Source organism: Triticum urartu, chromosome 5A (genome assembly GCF_056163025.1).
Source record: "Triticum urartu cultivar PI428250 chromosome 5A, HENAU_Tu73, whole genome shotgun sequence".
NCBI classification, from domain to species: domain Eukaryota; kingdom Viridiplantae; phylum Streptophyta; class Magnoliopsida; order Poales; family Poaceae; genus Triticum; species Triticum urartu.
This window is the reverse complement of record NC_141877.1, coordinates 496,323,175-496,338,172: the sequence shown is the minus strand read 5'-3', so window position 1 is coordinate 496,338,172 and position 14,998 is coordinate 496,323,175. Positions and strand designations below refer to the sequence as shown.

Here is a 14,998-nt window from a genome sequence, read left to right as displayed (position 1 = left end):
AAAAGATTGATCATTCTTTATTGAGAGAAGAGAAAGATGGAACGGAAGCAGGGCGTGGAAAAAACATTAGACGGTTGGGCTTCCTTTGTTTCATTTCAGGACTAGATATTTTTCAGATCAGGCTTAGATGAGACGATTGGGCTTCCTTTTGTTTTAGAATAAATTGCTAATGAGCGAAATCATTAATTAAGGAGTACTTGTTGCAAAGAACACTCCACTTTCCTAAGTCGCGACAAGTGGCGCACATGCAGCGCGCCACTTGTCGCAACCGGGAGTTTTCTCTTTTTTCGTAGATCCGTTTATTCAAAATGTTTTATCTCTTAAACCGTGCGTCCAAATCTCGAACCGTTTTCACCATTGGATTTTTTGTGTCGAGATTTTCAAAACTAGATCCCATGTTGATAGGTTTTGACGAACTTTTTTTTCACAAAAAAACGGACGAAAAAAACCGGGCGAAAAAACCGAACCGAGAGCACGGTTTTTTTCCCTTTCCGAAAGAGGCACGCCCGTGCCTCTCGCAAAATCACAACCGTGCCTCTCATGGAAGCAAAACCGTGACTCTCGTATAAGGAAAAAATAGAAAACGTGTTTTTTCCGTTTCCGAGAGGCACGGCCGTGACTCTTGCGAAAGCACAACCGTGCCTCTCGCGAAAGCAAAACCGTAACTCTCGCGAAAGAAAAAAAAAACAAAAAACGCGTACTTTTTTTCCCTTTCCAAGAGGCACGGCCGTGACTTTCGCGTAAGCACAACCGTGCCTCTCGCGGAAGCAAAACCGTGCTCTCACGAACGAAAAAAAAACAGAAAACGCGTTTTGTTTTTTCCTTTCCGAGAGGCACGGCCGTGACTCTCGCGAAAACACAACCGTACCTCTCGCGAAAGAAAAAAAACAGAAAACGCGTTTTTTTCCGTTCCTGAGAGGCATGGCCGTGACTCTCGCTAAAGCACAACCGTGCCTCTCGCGGAAGAAAAACCGTGACTTTCATGAAAGAAAAAAAAAAGAAAACGCGCTTTTTCGCAAAAAAAAAGTTGAAATTTTTTTGATCGAAAAGCTAAGAAAGACCGGGGGTAAACCAAAACGTCGAAAAAACCCGGAAAAAACCGTTTAAAAAGCCAAAAACGCGCGCGGAAAAATAAAAAACAAAATCCGAAGGGAGCGTCCAGAGCGCGACACGTGTTTTCAGCTTTTTAAACGGTTTTTTTTGACGTTTTGGTTTTCCTCCGGTCTTTCTTAGCTTTTCGATAAAAAAAACTTCGAAAAAAAATTCGCGAAAAAACGCGTTTTCTTTTTTTTCCTTTCGTGGAAGTCACCGTTTTTCTTCCGCGAGAGGCACGGTCATGCTTTAGCGAGAGTCACGGCCGTGCCTCTCGGAAAGGGAAAAACAAAACGTGTTTTCTGTTTTTTTATTCGTTCGTGAGAGTCACGGTTTTGCTTTCGCGAGAGCCAGGTTTGTGCTTACGCGAAAGTCACGGCCGTGCCTCTCGGAAAGGGAAAAAAAGTACGCGTTTTCTGTTTTTTTTTCTTTCGCGAGAGTCATGGTTTTGCTTTCGCGAGAGGCATGGTTGTGCTTTCGCGAGAGTCACGGTCGTGCCTCTCGGAAACGGAAAAAAACGTGTTTTTTTTTCTTACATGAGAGTCACGGTTTTGCTTCCACGAAAGGCACGGTTGTGATTTTGCGAGAGGCACGGGCGTGCCTCTTTCGGAAAGGAAAAAAACTGTGCTCCCGATTCGGTTTTTTCGCCCGGTTTTTTCGTGAAAAAAAAGTTCGTCAAAATCTATCAATATGGGATCTAGTTTTGAAGATCTCGACGCGAGGAATCCAATGGTAAAAACGGTTTGAGATTTGGACGCACGATTTAAGACATAAAACGTTTTGAATAAACAGATCTACGAAAAAGGGAAAACTCACAGATTGCGATAAATGGCGCGCTGCATGTGCGCCACTTGTCGCGACCCAGGAAAGTAGAGTGTTTTTTGCAACAAGTACTCCTTAATTAGTGATTTCAATTAACTAGTTGCTCCCGCTAATGAGACGATTGGGCTTCGTTGTGCGGTATAAATAAGACTGGAATCGATTTCTTTTGCATGGCAGTTATGATGGGCCAAAGGATGCATGTAGACGCATTGCTTGGTGGAGAATATATATGTGGCTGATGATGATGTGAACACCTTGCATGTTTAGGGAAATAAGGTAGTAAGGATGAACTATTTAGGTATTATAGATTTGTGAATTTTAAAAAAGTTTACGAATTCTATAATATATTCATGAATTTTAAAAGAAAATCATGAATACAAAAAACATTAATAAATTTTAAATAGCCACGAATTTTAAAAACTGCGCACATGTTTAAAAAATGTTCATAAATTTGAAAAATAGAATAGAAAAAAAGGAAAAGGAAGAAACAAAGAAAAAGAGAACAAGAAACCGGCCGAAAACCAAATAAAGACGGTCAGCCTGTTCGATTTGGGCATCTATTCTATGCCTCGAGAAATTAATAGGAAACGCCGTGTCTAGAGAGGGGTTAAAAAATGTCAAGACAGAAAAATACTCCTAAAAGTTGAGAGCAAATATATATCTTCCTCTGCTAAAAATATATTTTCTGTTATTTCAGAAGATACCCTAAAAAATTATCGTTCTAAAAGAAGGTCCAAAACAATGGCTCGTAAATATCTCACAAAGTAATAAACTATTATTTCATTGTTTTCATGTGAACGAACTGACCAGATTTTACATGTATATAAATAAAATGTTTAACATAACATCCTCTTGCACCAAGCAGTTATTCCCGTTTACAACAGCACAAAAGGCTATAAATCTCATGCAGTATGTGAAAGTTCAGACTGAACCAAGAAATGGTGTGACAACTGACAAACAACTGATCTCCTTGCCTAGAGCTGAGTGTTCACTCCTTGCCATCTGCGGCGCGGAGGGAGCCAAGCTGGACCGGTGCCTGCGTGGTGCAGACCTTGGATGTTCCGTATGCGGACATGTCGGTGCCTTCAGACTTTTCCTTCTCCAGCTGCTCCTTGATCCAAGAATACGTGATCCTGAGCCCATCCTGCAGCCAGAATTTGGATTCAGTTTGACGACTGATGAGCATCTGTATATGTGTGACTTAACAGAACAAAAAGAATCTTCTGAAAATTTTGGGAGGGTACCTTCAGCCTCATGGTTGGAGCCCAGCCAAGCTTCTCCTTGATGAGCGTGTTGTCAGAGTTACGGCCACGGACACCCTCGGGGCCAGGGATGTGGTGGATGGGCAGCTGCTTGTTCTCGAAGCCCAGGACTATCTCAGCCATCTCGTTCATGCTCACCATTTCGTCACTTCCGATGTTTACAGGCTCGCAGAAATCAGACTTTGTGAGCCTGAAGGTTGAAAAAACAATTCTTTAGACAGCCATGAAAATAACATTGCTCTTCAACAAAGGAGAGAACTTTATAATTTATTTATTTATCGTAGGATGAGAATGATGATTCAATGATTTAACATGATACTCATCAGGAACACATGTGCGGTATTTTGAAAAGAATAGCCTATACATCACAGAATTTGCAATAGAACTTTTGAGTTTCCTATCCTAAAGTAAATTAAATCACTGCAGCTTTTGGAATAGTTGTGAGATAAAATTGCTTGCTGGGCCATCACACTCAATTAAGAAACTAATCTACCAACAGGTGGTTCTCAAATTGCAATTCTGTCGAATGGAAATCAACATCTCATATGAAACTTTTAAGTCTAGAAAGCTAAAACAACTGATGCTTCTCTTGGAAATCAGAACTAAAGCTGCCGTCCATTAATTGTCATCTCAGCACAAATTGTCTTATTATCCACACTAAATAGTGTAATTCATGCAAAATTTATTCCATGCTAATTTAAGGCATATTTCAGCAAAAGCAAAAAAGTAGGCATACCAGTACCGGATTTGATAGCAAAAAATAAGAAATACTGGACTATATAAACATAAGTTGGTAAAAAAAATACCTGAGGACACCCTCCACACATTCATCAATAAATGTGAAGGATCTAGTCTGCAGACCATCTCCCCACATCTCAAACCGGTCAGTGGAGGTTAGAGCCTTTCTGCAGAAAGCAGCAGGTGCCTTCTCCCTTCCACCTATATAGCCAAAACAATTGTCAAACTTTAATAGCTAGCAAACAACACATTACCCCGCAAAAAAAAAAACCAACACATTAAGAAAAACACCTAGATACTACTAACTACCATATAAAATCTTACCCTTCCATGTCCCATATGGACCATATATATTGTGAAAGCGACCAATCCGGCACTCAATGTCAAAGTCCTTTGTGTAGTGCTTGCACAATTCCTCAGTGGCAAGTTTCTCCAAGCCATAGGCATCTTGAGGCTAAAGATAAGGCATTGCAGAAGTTAGTACTATTTTATCACAATAATTAAGGTGTTAGTTCATAAAGAAACATATATAAGTGCAAAAGTTTTGGAACCTCTGCAGGCCAAGCATCTGCCTCCTTCAAGCTAACTACAGTTTCCAACTGCTTAAATTCAGGGTAGATGCAAGCACTCGAGGCATAAAAGAACCTGCAGGAAGGAAATTAAAGTTCAATAACATTTAGTTTCAGTCAGCTGTTAAGGTTGTTGTTTTGCTGTTGTAATATGTTTTCCTTCCTTCCATCTGCTTGACTAAACAAAACTGCAACTTTCTGCATTAGGTCAAAATTATTTTAGTTGAACACATATTCTTCTTTCTTGTGATGAGTTCAGGACAATGTTTTCAAGGATCAGTTTTTTTTTATCGCTTCTAAGCTTACCAAACCATTACGTATTTGCTAAATATGACACTAATTATGTAAATGAATATTGTGAGATAAAAGATAGGGGCAGATAAGATGGTCTTCAAAGATTTTAATATTTTCTGGTCTTAACGCCAATGTAACAAAGAGTCACTATATCAACCCATCACCTTGCAAAAAGTACACCAATAAAAACTTCCCCTATATGGGCCCATTTGAATGTTATCCATCAGCAAACATAACTATGATGCATAAATAAGAACTCTACTACTTTTCCCTAATAATGTACTTAATGTGGAACATTCATTTCTCTGTATCCATGAACTGAACAAAGATGTTGATAAGCCCCCTTTATTATAAGTGGACATACTGCTGCCTAATGCACACTATATGTTGGCAGTTTATGCATTTATAGGATTTTCTTTGGACAGAGAGACCTAAACCTTTGTCGAAAAAAGACAGACATAAACAGAAAATAGCAGTTAGCATCTTATAGCTTCCCTAGGTGAAAAAACAAGAGGTCCATAGAAGCTAGTACTGGATGGATTGTTACCTCTTGACACCATTGATTCTACTAGCCTCAAGCATGTTAAAGCTGATCATAGTGTTGTTGTACATGATGACAGAATGGTTGGACTGGATGAAGCCCATCCCTCCCATATCAGCTGCAAGGTTGAAAACATGGTCAACCCCAGTGGTTACCTTGAGGCAGTTGTCCATGACCCTCAGATCAGCAAGGTGAAACTCATGGCAGAACATATCCTCTTCCATGTGTTCGTTCTTCTTCCAGTCAGAGGCGATGATGTAGTGCCCCTCGCCCTTGAGGCGCTTTGCAATGTGGGAGGCTATGAACCCACCAGCTCCAGTGATTGAGATCCGCAGCTTCTCGAATGGCCAGTATGGCTCCTTCTCCAAGTCCGCGTAAGTGTACTCCTTGTTGAGCGCCATTCTGCACCCACGCAAGTTAAAAAGCTTAAGATGGCAACAAAATATCATAATCATAGGACTCCGACTTCTTACGGCAAACAATAACATCTTATACTAAGCCGCGTAGAACTTGTTTCAACACGTGGTACAAAATGTAACTAGTAAAATCGTGACGCCTAATCATGTCTATTCAATCAAGATATGTAGAAGAAACTGACCGGCCACATTAGCAAACGTGACGACTGACTGACGAAGCCGGGTTCAATCATACCACGTCAAATGAGCATCCATCACTATTCACCAAGGCCACAGGATGGCAGATGGATAGCGGACCGCTTAACAAAAGCAATAATGAATGAATGACTAGCTGACTGCTTAACGAAAGCAATAATAGACCCTTGTATGGTTTCCTTTCTTCCAAGAAGGGACAAAACAAAATCCAACACCGACAGCGCTTCATCATCCCCGCCACCGACAGCGAGCGCCGGCCACCCCGTGCCCGGCCCCGCCAGATCTACCGACCCCGCGCCCATGTTCCCCGCCACTCACAGCAGCATGCCCCGGCGGCCGCGCCTCCCGCTAACCGGAGCGGCGGCTCACCGACGCATCGCCATGGCCCATGGATGGCCACAGTTGTCTCTCTCCCGAAGGTCAACCCCTCGATCTGAGAATGAAAAAATGGCACGGGGACGAACCTGCGAGAGACGGAGCGGCCGCGTGCCGGCGGCAAGGAGGGGGGCTCCGGAGCGGCGGCCGGCGACGTCGCAGGAGCAGTGGATGAGCTCGGAGCCGGGGACACCGAAAACTGATGGAGGGAATCGGGGAGCTGCTGGAGACTGGTTTTTCCGTTTTGTCCCCAGAATATTCTGGGTACCGGGGAGGGAAAGAGATGAGGGTCAGGCTGACGACCTCGGTTATACTTATAGTCCCTATCCGGGCCGGGCCGGGCCGGGCCGGGCTTCAGCTGGATCGGGTCGTCGCTCGGAGTTAGGCTAAGCTGCTTTGACTTTCTTTGAGCAAGATTTACTCAAACCCAGATGCACTCAACGGGGCATCATTTTGCGTTTCTACGGCATGTGCACCGTAGATCTATACACGTTATTTTTCTCTTCCTACTCTCTCTGACCACCAGCGCGCACATCTAGTATTTGCCCATAAGCTTATTGAAAATTGGGATGCTGCATAAGCATCTATATTACCAATATTAAAAAAATTCAAAGAAGCCGATGCAATTAATCACGATCATCAAACCACAATTCAACGACCTGGATTGTTCCAATGGTGAGCGCCCAACATATTTAGCGTGCAGTTCATAGCATACCAGATATCAGCGTCTATGCTAATCGCCTAATTAACACATAATTAATACCATACTAATATCAACATGCAATTAATTTTCTCCCTATATCAACATACAATTAATTCTCTCCCGATATCAACGTGCATTATACGTATGCTTTTACTGGTTTATATAGCAATATAAAGAAAAGCAAAGGGGCGGATCAGTTTATCTCGGCCATCAACATCCAATCTAACGACCTAGATTTCTCCAATGGTGGGCACTCAACATATTTAGCGTGCAGTTAATACCATACAAAATATCAACATTTGTGATAATTATATAATTAACGCGTAAACGTTTAATTAATTTTCTCCCTAATATCAACGTGCATTATAGGTACGCATTTACGAGTATGCTAAAAAGGGAGGAGGAATTAAGGTGGTGTTTGGTTCTTTAGTCCTATGACTTTTTTTAGTCCCAACTAAAAAGTCCCTAGTCCCTAAAAAATTCTTCCCTGTTTGTTTCTAGAGACTAAAAAGTTCATAGTCCCTTTCTAGAGGTTATTAAATGATCATGTTGCCCTTAGTATATAGAAAAATAACAATCAAACAACACCATGGGGTGGCAGGCCAATGGGTGCATGAAGGGGCATTGTTGGAAAGTCCCAAAAAGTCTCAAAAAGATTCTCCTTGAGAGTCTTCTTCATTTAGTCCCAAATGACTAGTTTAGTCCCTAAAAAGTCCCTCATGTTTGGTAAAAAAGTCTCTAAGAGGGACTTTTTCTAGTCCCTACACAAAAAAGTCCCTGGAAACAAACACCCCCTGAGTACCAAGTTATGGTGCTCTTTTTTCTGGAAAGTTTAAACAACAGTGGAAATTTGTATGTGTTCACTATGAATCCATGAAATTTTGTTCTGAAAAAATTGAATTTGTAAGCTATACAAAAAAACAAAATTTTGACCCAAATACAAACAAAAGGCGGCCCATTTGAAAATGCATATTTCCTTTTTTTTTGTACGCCGTGTGTGAACATAAAATATTTTGAAATTTTATACATGCGTAATATACATGTATGTGTGTTTACAATAAAGATCATGGTTTTACATTGTTAAAAAACTGTTTTTAAAATGGGCACCAAGGTGCCAGGTCACCATTTGTAATTTTCAAGGAGGACTCCATCTATTATTTGAGGTAAAGTGTGCCTAAAACAACCATGTCCTTTTTGTTCGGCAGTCGGCACTCTCGGCGGAATATGCGATCCCAACACCGGCTTGCTGCTCATTGTTTTTGCTATTGTCTCTAGATCAAGATGTCATCTAATGGGATAGGTAGGGGCTTACGAGCTTGAGGGTTTTAAAAAATGGCGGTACTCATTCACGTATAAACATGTTCATTTCAAAATAATGGCTCCGATTTCATCAAATATCTCATTAGACCAACATGACCCAATGTCATGTTGTGCAGATTTTGCTACTACATGAACAGCCTCGTTACAACAACGTTTGGCATGGATAAAAACTTTGTGGACCTACTTTTAATATCATGGACTATGTCAAAGCTCACAACTCACACTTTGTTCATCTACAACATGCAATCGAAGGCCACTGAAATCTTATGAAACCTGCATCTTCAACAAAGACGAGGGCTTGCCAAACAGCAAGAGCTTTAGCCATTTCTAGGTTTTGGATGTGATCAATATAAGAGCATTGATATGCAGCAAAAAGTGTCCCTAGATGATCTCACACCACAACTCCATAGGCAACCCGTCCGGAGTGGGAGAAATTGCAGCACCTACATTGATCAACATTCTGCAACCAACCTTCCGACGGCGGAGACCATTTTTGGGTTGAGGTTGAGGTCTCACGTCTATTGGAACCTGATGAGCCAACATTATACACAATAATGAATTCAATATAAGCCTTGATTTGCCCCACCATGCAAAGAGGAATAATTGGCACCTCACCATTGTGATAGTTTTTTCATGTTCTCCCAAATGTGCCACAAAGCGACATCCATGATCATAACTTGGGAGGGTGATGCTTCCGCTATCCAGTCGAGCAACCATTTCCTAATATGAGCAAATTTCTTTAGTTTTAGGAAAATTCCATTGCTCCTCTCAAATTCTTGTACATGTTGGCATTGTGGAAAACAATGTTCAATATTTTATATGTGTTGCAAAAATAGCAGTCGTACCTTGTGGGTGTTGATCACGTCTGGAGTTGGGAGCTTTTAGGTAAGCACAATCTTCATCTTGTTAGGGAACTAAATGGACCAAAGTTTCTCCCAAGCCTTCTGCTGGTAATCTTTTTTTTTGATGAGTTAGGGCACTGAATGGCCCGAAATTTCATGAATATTATCTACCTAGAATGCTTCGGCTACTCCAAAATTGATAAGTTCTCCCTAACTTATATGGTAATCTATTAGTGTATACACCATTTTTGGAGTAAGGCCATGATGGGGAAACATAGGGTTGGTAGATTTGGCGAGCGAGAAATTTGGTGGGCACTAAAACAAGGCTTCTGCTAAAGATACGGGGATTGTGGGTCATTGGCTTACCTTCATTGGATGGTGTAGTTGCTTTGGATCTCGGCACATGCTGGAACACTACTCATTAGACAACCATCTAAATGACTACCAAAACTAAACCTTGCAATCTGTTGCGTCACTGAGTTAGCTTGTCCTTTGATCTTTGGTAACTCAAAATTTTTGGAGCAATTATGTCAATCCTAGTGCTTTTTTCTTCATATGGACAAATTTAGACCTATGGTGGGCATTGTTTTAAAGAAAGGAGAAAGAAAAGGCATGGTCAGTCTGCAGAATAATAAGGTGACATAGAGTTATACCGAGTAGAGGCCTGTCACGTCAGTCTTAACATAGTTACATAGGGTGTTTTCCCTCTATTTCATTGTGGATGTTTGGGGGTGTTGTTTTTAGGGATATTTGTTCTCATGGGTTTATTAGGCTCTGTGCATTTGCTTTGAATGTAGTTCGCCCTTCGGTTGGGTGCCACATGAGAAGAGCAGTTCAGAAAATCTCCTATTTAGCGCCTTTTATTTTCATTTTTAATTTCCTTTTTCTTGTTTTATTAGTTTTATGTTTTACACTTTTTATAATTCATAATTGTTTTCAAGTATGACATTTTTAAGTTGTGACAAACAAAAGTTTGAGCAGATGTTGTTCTAGCAGGTACAAGAACTCCCGTTCGGTATGCGTCTGCTTTAGCAATGTCTTTGATCCTCGATCAACAATTTGAGGAAGACGAGATAGAATCCTTTGGATGAAACCAATGAATCTTCCGATCCGAAAGACTAAGGGGCTAGGCGCTCACCTACTATCTACACATTTCCTCTTTGGCGTTGGCTCCACCAGTTTTGACTACGAGTCGCTTTACTTATCTCAAATCTTTGGCAGGAAGGGGCCAAGCCAAATAGTGCTCTTTAGAAGCGTAATCCGTGCTTGAAACTCCTTCGCTAGGATCCAAAAACCTATGCTTCCGCTCTTCCTCACCAGGCAATGCTTACTCTTCTCGATCAAGATTTTGGAGACTTTGAAGCTCAGCATTGCAAGGAAGGAAAGAGCAAGAGCTAGGGCTAACTGCTCGAGTTACGGTTGTTGACACGAAATTGTAAGCCGAAGTATTTTATAATTTATGAAAAAAATTAGTTTAGAATTTAGAAATTTTTAAAGCTCGTGAACAATTTTTAATTCATGAACATTTTATATTCCATGAATTTTTTTAGTTCACTAATACTCCCTCTGTCCTGAAATAAGTGTCTCAACTTGAGTACAACTTTGTATTAAAGTTCGTACAAAGTTGAAACGCTTATTTTGGGACGGAGGGAGTATATTTTAATTCACAAAAAATATATTAGATTTATTGTCATATTTAAAAATTGTGAATTTTTTTCAAAAATATAGATGTTTTTTAGTTTATCAACCTTTTTCCAAATATGTGAGTTTACAGAAAAATCAAACAGTTTAAAATTCATGAATATTTATTAATGTTTATGAATTTTTTATTGACATCTTTTGGAATTCATGAATTTTAACAACGAAATATGTAAGTGACAACCGTGTGGCGGATTGCAAAACTGCCACACCCTCCCGATCTCCTTCCTTTCCCGCACGTCCCCGGTCTCCTTCCTTTCCCGCCCTCCTGATTTCCTTCCTTTCAATCACCAGTTACGGCCCCACGCGCCTTTCGGATATTTGGGCAAAAACAATGCTTTAATTGGGATTTGATCTCTGGTCTACAGGTAATCAACGAAGGGAGCCAACCATCTCACCTATGACACTCATTGTTGAACAAGCTAAGGAAAATACTGTTTTTGACATGTTTTGCCTTTAATATTTTATCACTGAAAAACTTTTGTTTCACCTATCAAACCTGACACATAAACTTTTCCCGTGGTAAATTCTCCATCACCACCACGATAAATGACGCACCACCAACATGATAATTTTTGTATACCACACGGTACATTATGTGTAAGTAGCATGGTCATAAGCATTGAAGGCGTGATAACTTTGGTGAAAGCATCATGGTAACTTTGATCATTGGGAAGAAATTTGTTGAACCCCGGCCCCGGGTAATTTCTATAAATAGCACGATAACATTCACGTCATAGACCTGATAATTTAGATACAAACATTGTGGTAACTTTAACCATTGGGGAAGAAAAATGTGAAAATATACCAGATAATTTATGTGTAAATAGATAGTAATATACGCAGCGCACATCTGATAACTGAGGTAGAAACACCATGCTAACTTTGACCATAGGGATTTTTTTTTGAAAAGATACTCCGGTATCTTCTGTGTAAATAGCACGGTACTATACCTCCCTTCCCTGGTATTTTTATATGTAAATAGCATGAAAACATATGCACCGCGATAACTAAACACCATGATAAGTTTTTGACCCGTGGGGGGAAATTTTGCTGAAACATACCCTTGATAAATTTTATGTAAATAGCATGATATTTTAAGCACTGCGGGCTTGATAGGTTACCTAGAATCACCATGATAACCTTTTGTCCCGGGGAAAAGTTGTTCAAAACATCTCCGACAATTTTTGTGTGAATAACATGATAATATAAGCACCGCATAACCGATAAGTTGCAATATAAACATGATGGTAATGTTTTACCAAAGGAAAACAAGTTGTTAAAAACATACACTCGTCTCGCGAGGCCTCTTAGATTAACACAACACATGATGTGCCACAGAAAAGCCACATAATCTTTAGTGTCATGAGGAGGCACATGTGCTCGTGGGTTGGCCCAGAAAAACGGCCCACTTTGACCCGCTATAGGCGTGATAAGTTACGCAAAAACATCGAAAAAGTTATGAAAAAAGTTACCGAAACACACCCAGGTTTTTACGTGTAAGTACCATGATAATATACGAACTATGGACCTGGTAACTCATGTACAATCCCCCATGGTAACTTTGACCAAGGACGAGGTTGATGTACACATACCCTGATAACTTATGTGTAAGTACCACGATATTTTACACATCGAAGACCTTATAACACAGTGGTAACTTTGAAAGGGGTGTAGTTGTTGAAATATAGTACCTGGTAAGTTCTATGTAAATAGCACGGTAACTTACGCAACACAGGTCTGATAACTTGCATGCGAATACCATGGTAACTTTGTTCCGAGGGAAAATAGTGGTAATTTTCTGTACTTTTTTGTAGTAACACGATTGTAAAAAAAAGATCAAACGATTAGTTTCTTTAGTTTGAGCAATAAATACCTAAGGGTGAGGTTGTTGTGGTGGCGCGCTTTGGTGCCAAGGAGGTGTGGGTTCAAATCCCACATGCGCAATATTTTTTTATCATGTGGTAGACATGAAGAAGTGGCAGTTTTCTCGGGGATGGGCGCGCGAGATGTGCGGGAGAAGCAGATTTCTCGGGCGAGTCTGCAAGGTCGTTCGGGAGAAGGTGGGGTCAAAGGAAGGAGGACCGTGTGGTACTTTAAAGTGAAAGAAGTAAAGGTGTGGCAGTTTTGCTTATATGGCACACATATGCCAAATATCACAGTCCTTTTAACAATTATCTATTGCTTAACATGAAAAGTTGGTAGCCGGTTTTGTTGGAACCAAAGGCAGCAGTATTTTCTAGCAAAACCGAGTTTCCTTCCACAAGCACGCACAGGGAAGCTACACGGGCCGGCCAACTTCAACCATGCGCTCCCAGCAAATCGCTCGTAGATGTCTCAAAAAAAGCCAATCGCTCATAGGCTTACCCAATTTCCACAACCCCGATTCACCAAGGACGTGTTTGGTTGCCATAGTCTATAGTAGCTGCATTGCATAGCCTTCTCAACTCAGTCTGTCTATGCAAATTAATGCGGCCTCAAATGCACCATCTGCAAGTTGTTTGATTGCTTGCATGCCCTCTTGCCTGCATGGGCTCAACCACACTGTCTGGTGTTTGGTTGCATGCATGTTAGTGAACAAACCCAAGGCATGATGTTTGGTTGTATGCAACGCCTACTGTGTGGTAACTTCTTTGGCTAGTTGGTGAGGTTACCAGCACACTTCGGCACAACCATGTATCACACATCATAAGCAGAGCAGAGCATAAACAGAGCATCAACTACTTAACAACATAGTTCAGATAACATAGTACCACACATCATAATGATAGTTCAAACAGTTCACTACATAAGCCATAAAGCAGACTCGATAGTACTTAGGAAGGAGGCGCCCTGATAATCCCCAAGTGCAAGGAATCATCGTAGTAATTTTCAAAGGTGGAAGTGATAAGTATGGAGTGTTGGACCCACCAGGAGCTAAAGGTAAGATCAATATTCTCTCAAGTCCTATCAGCCACAGATACGACTCTACGTACACCGAATGTTTGCTTCCATCTAGAAACAAGAAATAAAACTACGTTGTGGGTATGAAGAGTGTAACTTTGCATGATATCGGAAAACTAAAATATAAAAGTAGGTGTTGTTATCATAAAGTTAGAATATATTATATATATTATGGTCAGTGCCACATGGAATTGACGTTCTGTGATTAGGAGATGTTGTGGGCGACACGAGGTTCTTTCATCTGGTAGTTCTAGTCGAATTCGTAGTAGCAGTTCAACGATTCGTGCCCCCACCTTGTTGCAGATTTGTTACCGCACCTTCGGCGGACAAGAGTTGTTGAAGCCTTCGTCTCTCGGGCCAGGGTAGCCTTCGCTGTTATCGTTGTAGGAGTTGCTACCATTGTTGGAGCTATGTGGTTGCTACTGCTTCTTGCCTTAGTTGGTGTAGCTGCGACCACCACCGCAGCTATTGCCGCCACCCTTGTTGCTGTCGTTGTCGGATGTCTACTACGCAACCTTCTTCTTGTAGACTCGTGTTGGGCCTCCAAGCGCAGAGTTTTGTAGGACAGTAGCAAATTTTTCTCAAGTGGATGACCTAAGGTTTATCAATCCGTGGGAGGCGTAGGATGAAGATGGTCTCTCTCAAATAACCATGCAACCAAATAACAAAGAGTCTCTTGTGTCCTCAACACACCCAATACAATGATAAATTATATAGGTGCAGTAGTTCGGCGAAGAGAAGGTGATACAAGTATAACATGTATAGTAGATATAGGTTTTTGTAATTTGAAAATATAAAAATAGCAAGGTAACTAGTAACAAAAGTGAGCGAAAACGGTATTGCAATGCTTGGAAATAAGGCCTAGGGTTCATACTTTCACTAGTGCAAGTTATCTCAACAATGATAACATAATTAGATCATATGACAATCCCTCAATGTGCAACAAAGAGTCACTACAAAGTTCCTATCGCACAGAACATAAGATGAAATTGCTTGTAGGGTACGAAACCACCTCAAAGTTATTCTTTCCGATCAATCCATTGAGTTATTCTTATAAGTGTCACAAACAGCCATAGAGTTCATATTAAAATAACACCATATGACACACATCAATCAACCCTCACTACAAAAAAAGACACATCCGTGACATTTTGGGCCGAATGAAAAAAAATTCTGTCATACTTATGA

The 14,998-nt window shown here is 40.7% G+C and overlaps 1 protein-coding gene across 1 annotated transcript; it reads right to left on the bottom strand.

Moving 5' to 3' along the window:
- Positions 1-2,669: 2,669 nt before the first annotated feature.
- Positions 2,670-6,610, bottom strand: LOC125510022 (GDP-mannose 3,5-epimerase 2). Its single transcript, XM_048675112.2, has 7 exons — positions 6,394-6,610; positions 5,325-5,720; positions 4,466-4,559; positions 4,239-4,368; positions 3,983-4,115; positions 3,159-3,366; positions 2,670-3,058 (listed from the first exon to the last, which is right to left on the bottom strand). Exons 2-7 carry the CDS (start codon positions 5,717-5,719, stop codon positions 2,903-2,905), a joined length of 1,116 nt encoding a protein of 371 aa, XP_048531069.1. The 5' UTR covers position 5,720; positions 6,394-6,610; the 3' UTR covers positions 2,670-2,902.
- Between the last annotated feature and the right edge of the window lie 8,388 nt (positions 6,611-14,998).